This window comes from Opisthorchis viverrini, assembly GCF_000715545.1.
Source record: "Opisthorchis viverrini unplaced genomic scaffold opera_v5_55, whole genome shotgun sequence".
Classification (NCBI taxonomy): Eukaryota; Metazoa; Platyhelminthes; class Trematoda; order Opisthorchiida; family Opisthorchiidae; genus Opisthorchis; species Opisthorchis viverrini.
In genome coordinates, this window is record NW_008751709.1 from 1,463,427 (window position 1) to 1,477,544 (window position 14,118).

General features: G+C 44.6%; 1 protein-coding gene across 1 annotated transcript; it reads left to right on the plus strand.

Annotated features, from left to right (window-relative positions):
• Nucleotides 1–979: 979 nt before the first annotated feature.
• On the plus strand, nt 980–13,697 carry T265_03634 (hypothetical protein; the record flags this gene model as incomplete). The annotated part of the gene is made up of 7 exons (XM_009168169.1): nt 980–1,190; nt 2,332–2,469; nt 3,464–3,797; nt 8,643–8,808; nt 10,209–10,326; nt 12,573–12,706; nt 13,509–13,697. The coding sequence occupies 7 exons, from the start codon at nt 980–982 to the stop codon at nt 13,695–13,697; spliced, it is 1,290 nt and encodes a 429-aa protein (XP_009166433.1).
• Between the last annotated feature and the right edge of the window lie 421 nt (nt 13,698–14,118).

The window sequence follows — 14,118 nt, forward strand, 5'->3', positions numbered from 1 at the left end:
CCTTCCCCAATTCGGAGTGGCGTAAACAGAGAGGTGGCCAACCCATGACCTGGCAGAGGAGTATGAAGGAGATCACGAAACGCTTAGTGCTGTCGGCGGAGTGCTTTGGGTGCTCAGATTATTCGTATGTCTGACGTTGTGCACTCACCCTTCTCTTCACGACTTACGTATTTTCTCCATTCCGGATGAGAAAACGGTTTTTCGGATAGAACACGAAGGCACTGCGTGGGATCCGTTGTCTTTCCATCTGCGTCGCTTGTTTTACATCGTTTCATGAAAGGGTATGAATACTGAACCCGGGAGCAGCATCAGGATTCCCGTTTGGGATGGGGCTGTGTTGATCACATCTCCACACTCCCTAAAGTGTTGGAGCAAAGACATGTGTGGGCAATCTACAGTATTGGTGTACTTTCATTTCACGGGTGCGTTCGATTCTGTCGATTTGTTCTTTTCAACACGCTTGCGCAACAGAGTATGTCCCGAAAGTCCGTGAATACCATACGCTGTTTGCTTTCATCTACCTGTTGGTGCGTGAGGGCGTATGGTGGGCTATTCAAAAGATTTCCAACAGTTAAGGGGGTCCGGCATATATGTCCACTCTTTTATTTTTGTTTAACCTCGTAAATGCTGAAGTAATGAGGCGAACATCGGAAGGCCTCCGAAAGCTCGTCCAGATCTCTCTGAGCGGTAATCTTGTCGACCTAGAATGCACATGATATTGTTGTCGTTTATTGAAAAGAGTAGGAGGTACAAGCAGACTTTAAAGATTAACCAAAGTCACCCAGTTCTTTGGCATGTGTCACGCGCCCACAAATTACAGTTCTGCTGCAGGAAGTACAGTTTATGAAAATACCTCTGAGAGTACAAGTAGTGACACTGGACGTTGTGGAATGCTGTACGTATCCTGGAAGTCGTATTAACTCTGACAGTAGTGCGAAAAGTGAAGCGAAAGAGTGAGCCACGAAGGCAATATTCACGTATGCGTCTTTTTCGGCACCAAGAGGCATCTGACTGGGCCTCAGAGGATGTGCGTATCAGACTGCGGTACGGGCTGTTTTGTTGTGCGCTTGTGAGATTTGACAATTTTGGGCGCAGGATCGGAGACGTTGTCAGGCCTTTGACCACTGATGTCCCAGAAGTCTGGCTGGAATCGGCTGGAAGCAGCGGATTCGTAATGAGGTTATCAGGAGGTGTTTTTGGTTAAGCAGAGGATATTGCCCTCAAATAATGTATGTAGCACTATAAACTAAGCTAGTTGGGCCATGTTTTACGCATCCGGAGTTACCGCTTGCTAAGATCAGTGCTGTTTTTTCGTGCCCAATCTGCGGTTTTCTTTTAGGACTCTGCTTTTATCATTCGACTGATTGGTCTTCTCCGAAAATCACCTTGTGCTTTAGGGTTTTCTTTGTTTCCTTGTCAGGGGGCTAATGATTCATATGTCTGACTCCGTTGACAGTGTGATGCTTGTCTGGTCAGTGGGGCGCGAGTCGTGGTTATCTCATCCCAACGCTCCTGCGCACAACAGACACTGTATCAGCCGCTTTGTGAAGATCCTATTGGACAAGTCGCCAATGATCACAAACACCTGTTGGTTAATCAAGTCGATTACCTAACCAACCTTATCCGACAAAAGGCAACGTTGCCGCCTCCATGAACATGGGACTGCCGTACGCCTTGTGCCAATTTCTTACTGATTTCACGTATACGACGCGAAAGCGCGATTTAAGCTCCCAATCGTCTGGTGGTAATATGGAGGCCTACTATCTGTCTCGTCGCTTCTTTTTGGCTTTCGCTTTGCGGTCCAACCTGTAGAAGGGCACTCCTGTTATTTAGCAATGGGGTCGTTCAGTCGCCCAATTTTGTCCACATCGTCAAGCCGATAGCTTCAGTCGAGCATAGCTTTTTTATTCCAGTCAACTCAAGACTGAACACTAGGAACGCTCTTATGACCGGGTCAACGAAGATTGCATCTTCACAAAGTTGGTTTTTGGCGTGCATTTGGTCCCTCTTCATGTAATTGCTCACCAGGTCAGTTAGCTTGTCAGAATCCAGCTAATGGGGGAGTTTACCGAGAACTTAGATTCTGTATAGATGCGACCAAGCTTCCGGAACCTAAAGAAGGGTGATCACAAATAAAGGCAAGTGCTACTTCCTGATTGTGCCGAAAGAACGTAAGCTCTCATTGGTTCTCGTTGCGCTCCTTGCAGGCTGCCTGCCTGAGTTTGCAAAACTCATCCTGATTCTTCAAATTTTAATGTAGGCCGTAGATCTTGCAACAGGCGTTTTCCCTTCTTAATTCACATTAATAATATCCTGTTTGTTTTGCTATAGCCTCTGTGTTTTGTGATGCGGACACAAGGCGATCATTGATATGTCAGAAGAACTTACTCCTTCCCAGCGAGCGCTTATCGCTCGCAATCGGGAACGCGCTGAGCAACTTCGCTTATCTCAAATTGTTGCGAATGATCAGTAAGTCACACATAGTACATTGGTGCATGTTTAATGTTACTCCTTCAGACTATTTTAATGGCTGGTATAGTAAAAAATCGTTCAGCTATGGCACCATTTCGGTGCCTAGCTGCTATGCCACACGAGGGCTGAGATACTTCCAGGTTACCCAAGCCTAGGCAGGGAAAGTCGAGAGGCAGAGGTCGGGTTCGAAACACGGACCTTCCGGTCAGTAAATTTGCACTCTAACCACCTGGACCATCTCGGCTGGTATAGTGGCACTACTTCTAGTACATCCGTCGATTTGATCTGAGAGATCATCCTCTTTACAAACTCTTCTTCGTGAACATGCGAAAAATAAAGAGCAACGTTCCTCAGTTTGATTCTTTTCTAGCGAGATTGCTTAAATTGAAGGATGATGCAAAACAAAGTCCATTAGCAAACAGCAAGTTTTTATTGAATGTTCAGAATTTTTTCTATCACTAGATTTATCGGAATAAGTCAAAGGGCATACCTTCCGTGGACAGCTTGGGATAGAGGCCTCAGTAGCTTCCTCCCTCACTCCGGGCCTAATTTTATCTTTATTTTTCCGACTGACTGGGATTTTCCCGAAATTACTGGTCAACGGTGGTTATGCCACTAGATGTTTGTACCCAAGTGGAATAGAACAAATCCAGGTATGCTGCTGCATATGAATCGGTAAATCCTAAGTAGGCCCGCAGGATTAAGATCGGTGAGGGCACAACAAGGACGTTTGGCGGACAGTCGAAATATGCAAAGGAAATTGAATTGCACAGCTTTCACGCCTTCATGGATCGCCTGTAGAATCAAGCCCAGGTTGACGGATGCCGCCGTCAGAAGCTTGCACTAAATATATTTTCCTTTGTAATCCGAAAGGTCAGATTAAAAACGACTCAGTTTGCGATTTCTCTAATCAGATGTTTCTCTCACTATTCGGGGATATGCCTTTACCTCTGTTATATTTTCCTTTTTTGCAGAAATGTATATGCTTCAGTGCGGGTTGCTAAACGCCATCGACCCTCAGCCACCGATGGTGGGTTCATCCCCGAAGATGAAGTTAGTGAAGACCAGACGTTATCTCAGCAGTTTGAGAAGGATGAAGAGCTGACGGATGACGAGTTTGAATCAGGTTGTCAGAGACGAACCAAACGTCATCGTCGAATCAGAGGTCTCCCTTTGAGTTCCACAGAACATGGACCACCTGATGTGGACCATCCTTTACCTCTTCCACCGGATGAAGACAAGCCACTTTGTGATCAGTGTAACCGAACATTTGACGACTCTTTTTTGCGGAAACACTTCGATGTGGATGTCTGCGATCGATGTCGGTGGGTGTCTATGATATCGGCTTTTACCCATTACACTCGTTATCACTGCATGTTGATTGACGGATGAACGGCACGTCTAATCTTCCATTATCACCAAAAAAGATCTTAATGTAGGCATGTACTGGGTTCCCTAAAAGCGCACAACAGACCCATCACTTGTTTGAGAACTTATCAGGTGAGAGAAGATTGAATCAACAGTTGATTCCATCCCCTTCATAACTGCTGATCTGTTGATCAACAGTTATGAACTGTTGACTTCATGATTACGCATGGGGCGACCAGTCTTCGACAGCTGGTGGTTTGGTCTGGTGTAAATCTTCTGAGTTGATTTTACCGAGCAATTTTATTAGACAGAGTGTCTATCCCAACTGGGTGTTGACCCATCGTTGAGGACCTGATACTAAGCCATGTGCTTAGTATTTGATCGGATACTTATAGTGGAGGGAGGGAAGCCTCGCCTGACTTGCCTTTCCGGGAAGTTATCGGTTCCTCGATCAGCTTTCCTAATTACATCGCATTATGACGTTTGCATCTATCTCGGTAGCAAGGAGTTTTATCTTTGTGAATACGGACCTGCTGACTTTCTCCAGATGCTTGATGTCAGCCGGATAACTGCAGCTATTGCTACTCATAAGTAAGCACAACAAGCATTTTGGCAATAACTTACTGAAAATTTGAAGGAAGACGGAAATTTTACGGAGCACGCAAACCAGAAGGTTGGAGAGATTCCGGGCAATGAGTGAATTGCTCAATCACTTCATGGCAACCGTTTTGACCGGATGAGTTGGATCCATTAACGCCTCATGCTACCGCTCACTTAGCACGTTGTTTGTGAAGTTATCTATCGCCTTCCTGCAAATGCCAGCTGCTCACTAGAAAGAAAGAAAGTCAATCTTCAACTACCCCATTTTGCGTTCCTATTTACTCAGCTGATTGACCCACGGTCTCAACGATTTCAAACCCCCTTTAGGATGCGTATTTACTGACTGAACTATTCATACCTGGAAGTGATGCACTTTGTGATCAATTTTTGAATCTGTTTGCTAAGATACGAGGGTGGGGCGAGATGTTGCAAGTGGTTAGAGCGTTAGGGGATTGTCATTCCTTCTGGGGTACGCAACTCGACTCGTGTGAGTCCCCTTAACAGTTCGCTTTCCGATAGCACTACGCGTGCCGAAAGAGAGCAGCTCCGTTCATCAACTTCGATAAGTTTCAGTAGCTGAAGAGTATCGAGATAATCTGGCTAGAAAGATACTGGAAACACAGTCATGTAGACGACGAAGACTGCTTGGAGGATGAATGGAGGCGAGTTAAAGAAGCAATCCTGGCAGTTTTCAGAACTGTTTGTCCAGCCCATCTGACTCGACTCAGTGATCACTGGATATCTTTGAGATCAGCAGATATTATTGCTGCCAGAAAGGCTATATCAGCAACTAGTGACCATGGTAGCACACGCAGACCCTTCAAACACCATCAGGAGCTAGGAGCTTAAAGAATGGCAGAACACTGGTGGATTTCGAAGGCCCAGAAGATGGAGAAGGCTTCTGCTGCAGGCAACAGCCACGCCCCATTTCAGCTGATTCGATCAACCGGTCAAAAAAGGCAGGTGTCAATGAAACAATATGCGAAAAGACGGTACGGTGACTCACTCCCTCGATCGTCATCTTGAACGGTGGACTGAGCACTTCAAAGAACAGCTCAGCTGGTCTCTTTCAATACAACCGCTGGAAGAACCAAGCGGGCCTGAATGAAACATCGACACCAGCTCGCTGTCAACAACGGAAATCCAGCGTGAGATATCAATCCTTAAGCATGACAGGGCGCCGAGGCTGTTTTTCTTGATCGGAAATCTGCTTTTGACTCTGTCGATCGTCAGCAACTTTGGCAGTGTCCATCGATCAAAGGTGCCTCTTCCAAATTTATATCCCCTGTGAGGCTACTGTATGCGCACTCCTGTGGACGCGTGTGAGTACACGACAAGCTTTTGTTTGAATCCACGTCCAGTGGTGTAACACAAGGCTGCCCCCTCTCACATTTCCTCTTCAGTTTTGTTATTGTGTGCTACTTTGAAATTTCTCTGCCTGTCTCAGAAACCTCGGGAGTCGAAATGCGCGTGTGACGTTCGCCCATAGACACTGAGTATATGGACGACACTGCTCTCATTGGTTCAGATCCTTCCCAAATGCAAATCGTTTTAACTAATCTAAATAACTCTGGTGCATGGTTTTGCATGCGCTTCACACCTGCAAAGTGAAAGTGCTGCTGTAAGACTGAGTGGGATCAAACCCAAACGTCATACTCTCAGGTGAGCCAATCGACGTGGTGGATAAATTTGTTTACCTGGGTAGTTGTATAAGTTCCAGTAGACTAGCTGGAGAGGAGATTATTTCTAGAGTCGGGAAAGCTAGGGCAGCTTTCGCCAACCTCCGTCCCCTATGGTGCCGACGTGACGTGAGTTTTTCTATCAAGGGCAGAATATATACTGCAGCAGTGCGATCCATACTGCTTTATGAATTAGAGACGTGACCTCTACGAGCAGAGGATGTACGGAAGATGTCATGTGTTTGACCATCGGTGTCTCGTAAGCACTGGTCAGGTCTAGCGGGAACATCGGATTAGTAATGCTGAGGTACGCCAGATGGTCTCAAGAAGAAGGAGCTCTTTAGGGATTGATGAATTCCGCACGCCTAATAGGTTACGCTGGTTAAACGATTCCCGAGCGAACTGAACACGCCATCGCCTCTAAGGCTCGGCTGTATGTCCCACACTCTCCCACTTTCCGGTGATCGAAAGTGTAGAATTTGGGACCAATATGCCCATGATAAATGGTTAATATCTGGTAAGTTGAACTGACCGATGTATTGTTGTCTAGAATCCGTTGAGAATCAGAACACTAGAGCGGTAGGATATGGTGTTGTTGATAGAGTATCATCATCGTGGGCGCTGAATGAGCTACAGAACAAAGACCGCTGCAGTGTATCGAAAATACGGTTGAGGAAAGAACAGTTTTGAAAAACCAGTACGCTAATGCATCACACTGTGGAAAGAATCTCGTCGATGCGCACACGACTCCAGCGGTCATTCAAGAGGCCTGCAGCCCATTTGGCCGTTTTCGAATATACGTCGATAATTTTGGGTAATCGTTAAACTCCGGTATGCGATCAAAAGTGGTATTCTCCTCGAAGTCGATAAAAAGTTCCATCCCACTCCAGAGCAGTCTCGCTTTGTTAATGCACAATTGTTAGCAAACCACAAACAGCCTTGTTTGCAGTCATTTGTGTGTTTCGTTATGTTTAAATATGTTCGCTCGTATTGGTCTAGTATTCGATTAGTTCTGAAGTCCACCGATCTTTATTTGCTCGAACTCGGCTATCGTCCCACACCACACTTTTGACTAGAAGTACTGAGAGTTATGGATTGGATAAAAGAGGCCCGGGTTCGCGTTCAGTGAAAGGCGGAACAACAGTTTCTAAAGTATATATCTGTATTGCCAGGTAGCGTTGTCAGTTTGGATGTTTCTGGTCTCACCTTGGATTCTGTAGTTTCGAAAATGTCAAGCGACGTTACCTCCGTTTACCTAACGTGGAAGACCGGAGGTGTGAAACACCGCCGTAGGGCGGTTGTGTATAAGCCTGTATGGGTGATTACTCGGTAGGGCGTTACTTTGTAGATCATGTAACGACTGGCCAGCAAACACTCTAGGACTTTGGACGGAAATGTTGGTGGTAGAGATTGGCTGATCATCATTCTCTATGGGTTTCTCATACGTCTCTTGACTTCAGCGTGTGTTTAACGCAAAACTGCGTGGCTAGTCCTGCCAGACAGCAAGTGATCAGCTCTTAAATGAGTGTCAACTGAACAGTAACTTTTCTGGTTTTGGCACACCCTTCGAATTGGGACCGAAAGAATTTCCAACGAGTTCTGTTTGTTACAATGAAATGAGAATAGTAAGTGCTTACGTATGGTAGATATAAATGAGATTAGGTACACTCAGTAGATAGTCCTGCCAGACAGCAAGTGATCAGCTCCTAAATGAGTGTCAACTGAACAGTAACTTTTCTGGTTTTGGCACACCCTTCGAATTGGGACCGAAAGAATTTCCAACGAGTTCTGTTTGTTACAATGAAATGAGAATAGTAAGTGCTTACGTATGGTAGATATAAATGAGATTAGGTACACTCAGTAGATTCATTTGCTAACTTGAAACAGATTATGTTCATGGGGTAGTGCTACTTTTCTGTGATCATCGTTCTATCCATACCCAGATTACAACTATTCCGTAGGGTCTTCATGATCCAACTTGCTGGTTCTCAGGCCCTTTTCAGTAGTCCCAAATTTTCCAGAGAAATTTGGTGCTGCAGGGTATCCTGTGCTCTCTATTTTCTTTCGCGCGCGTAACTTCTGGCTACTTACGAGTAGTTGAAATCGCATGCGATGCATCGGTCGGCCAGACATGCAGGCAGCGCCGCCACTGTAGCCTCTGTGACTAGTGGATAGAAAGGCGGGATCCCACGGAGACTGCTTCTCTGAGCGTAGGCCATATGTTGTCTGAATAGATTCCAGATTTATATAGTCTGGTGAATCTGCAATTCTATGTTGTGTCTCGTTGGTTTCAACGCTGTTGCTAGTTGTGCTCTAGGCATACAGGGCTTAGGTCCTCTCAGTCTATGTAATTTTCATACATACTGTCTGTAAACTGCTCTCCGGATGGATAGTTCTGCAATATAACGGTATTCGTTTTTTTCTGTTAGCATCCTCACGCATATATTTGTGACATGGTCTCCTCAGGCTCCTAACTAAGCCTCAATCAACCCAGTTTTATCCCGCTTTCTTAACTCATTTCAGTGATCCCAAAGGACTGCATACCATGATTACAAAATCCACCGCCAAAGACCGTTATCTTGTCAACGACGTGGATCTGGACGTAAGGGAACCAAAGTTGCGCTTTATTCTCAAACGCAATCCACACAATTCAATCTGGGGAGACATGCGATTATATTTGGAAGCGCAAGTATGTTTGTGCACGACTGCAAAAGCCTCATTATGACTCTGTTACCTGTATATATACTCCGACGCCTAGTATTGCTCCACAGGAACTTGGTGTGATATAACATGTATACACTAGTAGAGAGGCGAGAACCTAAGTCTCCTTCCACACTTGTTTTCTTTTCCCTGGACCATGTTTGTACCGAATACAGATCGGGACTTCAGGAAAGTAGTATTGATAAGCAGTATTGATAAGTAGTATTGATAAGCCGTTTACTGCCGTTTACCCCTTGGCTTCTCGTTGCTTTAAGTAGATTTGTTTACTCTCTCGAATGTGACCTGTTCCTTTTCTGTTTGCATGTTCATTTAGTGGGAGATATGTCTAATAGCATTGTGAACACACACTAGGCATGTCAACTCGTGGCCGTATCGATTTGTCTCATTCCCTACTTTTCTCCATTCTCTGTCGCACTCTGGCATTCATACACGTACTTCCCGGACAGCTCAGTCTTGCTTCTGTTCCAGTCTTCGGGTCAGTCAGCTGTACTGTTTGTGTGGCCTACATCCATGTACGAATACTATGGCATCAAACTGTTTAACTTCTCTTAACGCCGTAGAACATCCAGGTGGAGCGTGCTTGCTATTAACTACATGAGAGCTGGTTTTGCAGTTTCAGTAAACAGACTCCCGAAATTATATCCTAGTGGTCACTGACCTCTTTTGGTGCCTCTGTGGTGCACCATGGACTTTTGTAAAGATGTTTGCACGCGTCGCTGAGTTAAATTCTAGTTTCCGAACCCATGAATTTCTAGGAAAAATGGTTCTGCCGAACTTCCCACCAGAGGATATTTTGAAGTAACGAAGCCAAGGTTCAATCAATCAATCGTTCATCTACAGCACCCCCTCGGCGTCTAACTACCGTGCCACCAGAAGGAAGCACGAGAGCTGGGATACTGCCAGGTTACCCAAGCCTAGACAGGAGAGCTCGAGAGACAGGTCAGGTTGGAACTACAGGACCTTCTGATCGGTAAACTCGCTCTCTAACCACTGAGCCATCTCGCCTCGAAAGTAGCCAAGGTTGCCTCACACAGTGGCTGTTGCAGTTGCCGTGTGTTGACACCACGAGTGGAGTTTGCTAATCTTCTTGCTAGATCTTCGGTTTCCCTGCTCACTACACAACTTCAGTTCTATTTAGCACCAGGCATTTTCCAATTAGCGGGCTCAAGGCTAGAGCGCCTTCACTCACTGTCATCAAAGGTGGGCTGCTTAGCCTTTTCTGACTTTTAATTTAATGTAGTTTGTACAAGACAATGGGCCACTTTATTTTCTTTTTCGGCACCTAGTTTCTATTTGCAGTCATTACTGTTCCTGTGCTTGCTTAGTTCCGGCGTAGGTGACAATGTATTTCTTTGTGTCTTCTTTCAGGTCGCCCAACGCTCTTTAGAGATCTGGGGTAGTGAAGACAAACTGGAAGCTGAACGGGAACGACGAGCCCGCCGAGTGGAAGCATCAAAACTGAAGCACTATAACAAAAGGATCAAAGGTACTCCTTTATATCTTTTTATGTTGACTTGTTTTGAAAGAGCGAGTTATTTTCACTTTTGTGATTGTCATTCTTTGTCGTCTAAGGCCTCATCTGTGACTTGTCCAAACTTCAGGAGTACTTTCGTGTTTTTTGTCAGCTCTGCAAATTTCTTACCAAAAAGTAGTTCAGTGGGAGAATTTCTATCTGATCTGCTTTTCAATAAAATATGGATGAAGTTGATGAACTGTTGTTGTAACAGACAGTTCCTATAATTCACATTCGTGTTACCTCTATTCAATGTATTGCGGTATCTGCAACATCGTACCAACTGAAACATGAGACTGCCTGGTGCAGCACATTCTGTTGAAAAAGAACATCATAAACGCGGGATTCAGTTGGGTCTGCTCTTGAAACCAAATTGGTATATCTCTGATCACCTCTAAAACGCCCAGTCTCGGACTGCTTCAATTGGACGACCTAGACTTTTGTGCTACAAGCACCCTCTGAGGCGAAATCAGTAGTCCCTCCACCTCCAATAAAAGACTACCAAAATTGTCCTGGGTATCAAACTCATTATTCATCTGTTCCATTTTTATACTTTGTAGAGGTTTTGTTGCACACTTTGCGCATATTTTACGTTCTTACCATAGTCGTGAGGTTCCCCAATAGGCTATGTTGAATACTTTGTTATGTTATGGGTCTCTATTGTATCTAGACTTGCGAAGAGCGCTGCCCGTTCATCACACCGATTATTAAGTTAATACGCCTTATGAATTTCATATGAATCAGGTAATAAAAACCTGTTTCTTAAATAACAGCAATAAACCTTCTCGTATTATTCCTAACTGAAACGAAAAGACTTGGCAGCGCACTCGCATAAAGTTATCCAGATTCCAACATGATTAATAAACCCATGAAACTGATTTGCCCAGCAATATCCACCAAGTTAGTAGTAGCAGGAAATCTGTTGATCTGGAGGATTTAAGATCTCACGAGACACCTACTAGGTGATAGCCGCACAGCCGCTCAGTCGTATTTGAGAACTAAGTTGGGCGACAATGATTTTTTTACTACCTCTGTGATCATTCCCTGCACGTTAAAGATTCCTATGTCTGGAACCGATTGTGATGAACGTCCCAACACTACGCTGACTGCCGAAGCAATTGATTGAACAAACTGTGGCTATGTGCGCTAATTCGCTGTGATGTTGTCAGAAAAGGCCCAGTATAAGACATACAGCTCGACCAGAAACGGAGCAAAATCCCGAATTGTGTTTTTAGGACCGCTAACACGCTACCGGCGCCATAAAAACGCCACTTGACGTTTGAAAGCTTTCAGATGCCTTTTCGTAGGCACGTTGGCTTGACTACTGAACTATGCGTAGCTGGTTCTTTCACAAATTCGCGCTTTCATTTCTAACATTTGTTGTTCAATCGAAGTCTTTCCGTCTCTTTTCAATAGGATGCTTGAATCGTGGAGATACCTCCCACCTTCACTTTTTATTACCGTCTTCAATGTTTCACTCTTCAAATCAAGAGTAACCATGCATTAATCACCTTGACACTCTGTTTACTCGGTCTTGTTTCCTTGTTTTGGCTTTTGCCTCTTAGAAGTCTCTCGACTTCATCTTCCACTCTTCCTTGTGGTTTCACGGTTTTGTCCAACATCCAAATAACTCGTAACTGAGATGCTGTCGGCACAAAACATAGCTGTAAAAGTGAGATGGCTCAGTGGCTAGAGCGCTGATTAACAGACCGGAGGATCTGTGGTTCGAACCCAACCTCTGTTTGTTGACTTCCTCTGTCTAGGCTTGGGCAACCTGGCAGTATCCCAGCCCTCGTGCTCCCTTCTGCTGGCATGGCAGTTAGGCCCCGGAAGGTGTTGCAGCTGAATGCTTTTGATGATTGTTCTGTAAAAGCTACAACCGCTCTTAGGAACAGGTGTTTCAGTGACTTGAGTCTGAGGCCCGTCGAAACTGATGGCTTTGTTTTTTGATTCGTTCAGATTTATTTCATTTGTTTACCGACCGGTTGCATCTTGCATCACTTTCTTTCATCTTTAGCTTGAACTACGTCTCTTACTGCGGGAAAATTTGCTAGTTGAATCTTTCAGTGCTTTCCCCTCCAAACTAGACTGTGGGACCATCTCGAAAGTCAAGTATCAAATCTTTTGCAGCTTTAGCAGGCTTAATAACTATTACAGTTCAACCTTTCAGCTATCGTCGAGCCCAAACACCACATGATTGGTTATGCTTTCTGCTTCAGAACTGAAAGTTCAAACTCGTAGTAGCCTGTTCACGAAAACAACGGCCACACACGAACATTCCTTCGGTCCGGAAACGTACGATCGTGAGAAAGATGTGTACGTGAAGCGTTGTACAGAATGCAACTACACCAATGTTTTTGAAAAACTTTAGCTTGTACGTAGATGCCAACCGAAGTCCGTCAGATGTAAATACAACCGTCCATTTTTCTAAACGCGTCTTCCTTTTTGTGTGGAAACGATAGGGACAAGACCTCACTCAAGGTTGTTGAAAGCCTCATGAGTACCAGCGATCCTTCAAGAAGATATACTGTGGTATCTAGAATATCGTACCAACTAAAACATGAGGTGGCCTTTGTATAGCATATTCAGTTGAAGAGCATCAGAAACGAGAGATTCAGCTGAAATTCAGTTGAGTCTCCCTTGAAAAAATGAGTGTATTTCGCGGGCGTTGATAGTTCTTTAAAAGTTCAGGAAGCATGCGTCGCATACTCGTTCGCCTGAGTGAATTAAGCTGAAGAGATTAGACTGATCACGGTGCTTGTTTTCTTCTTATAGTATAATACGGTTTCTGAAAGACGCCTGTCTTGTTTTGTGCGTTTCGATCGCACTGGAGCCCATGGGTGGCAGCTATAATGCATAGGTTGCGCTAAATATTTAATCAATTAGGCTACATCATCTATTGTAGCTATTTTAAAGCTATGCCCTAGGAGGACGCTACAACTGAACAAATATTTCTGCTTTTTAATATGGTTTCCATAGTTTCTTCCCTTCTCCTCCATCCTTTTGTTTGACGTAGTTCATTCTAGATTTGTGAGAGAAATACGTGGCATTTTTTTAGGTCATCCCTAGATTCTCATTCCTCTTTTGTGGCAAAGTTGTGAAAATCAGCTCCAGTCTATCACTAAAAATGTGACGGAGTCTGTGATTTGTCCAAGATCTGCCTTGTTGTTGTTGTAGGGAACTTGTATTTACACACAAAGTTACCAGCTTCCACCTCCAATGCGCAGCTACTTACCCCACCTCCCCGAATCATCGGTGAACGAAACTGTGGCAGCTGCAACCACTGTACGACAAGTACGCGGTCATTACAGGTGACAATGATGATGCTACTCAGGAATAAGTAGACTTTTCTTTGGTGCATATGAGTGCTCCTTCATTCATCTCAGTTCAGCATAACAGCAGCAAATGCAAAGAACTGAAGACATCTCGTGGGAGGTAGGTGCGATCAGACTATCCTATGCCTTGTAAGAGGACTCTCTGATGAAAGTACTGACCCACATTATCCACCTATCTATTCACCAAAAATTGGTAACTTAGTAATCTATTAATTTTGGCCAAATAATATCTTCATACGTGTAAAATCAAGGATGGAAGAGTTAGCCGTCCGTGTTTTGTTATCGGTTTGACGTGACACGCTTCCGCAATCATGTCGAGTGCGAGTTTTGAGCCAATACGGCCATCCCGATGGGAATGAAACATGCGAACACATAAATTAGACGACGATCCATCGTCCACCGATAGTTTACTGGCGATTTCTGGAAGACT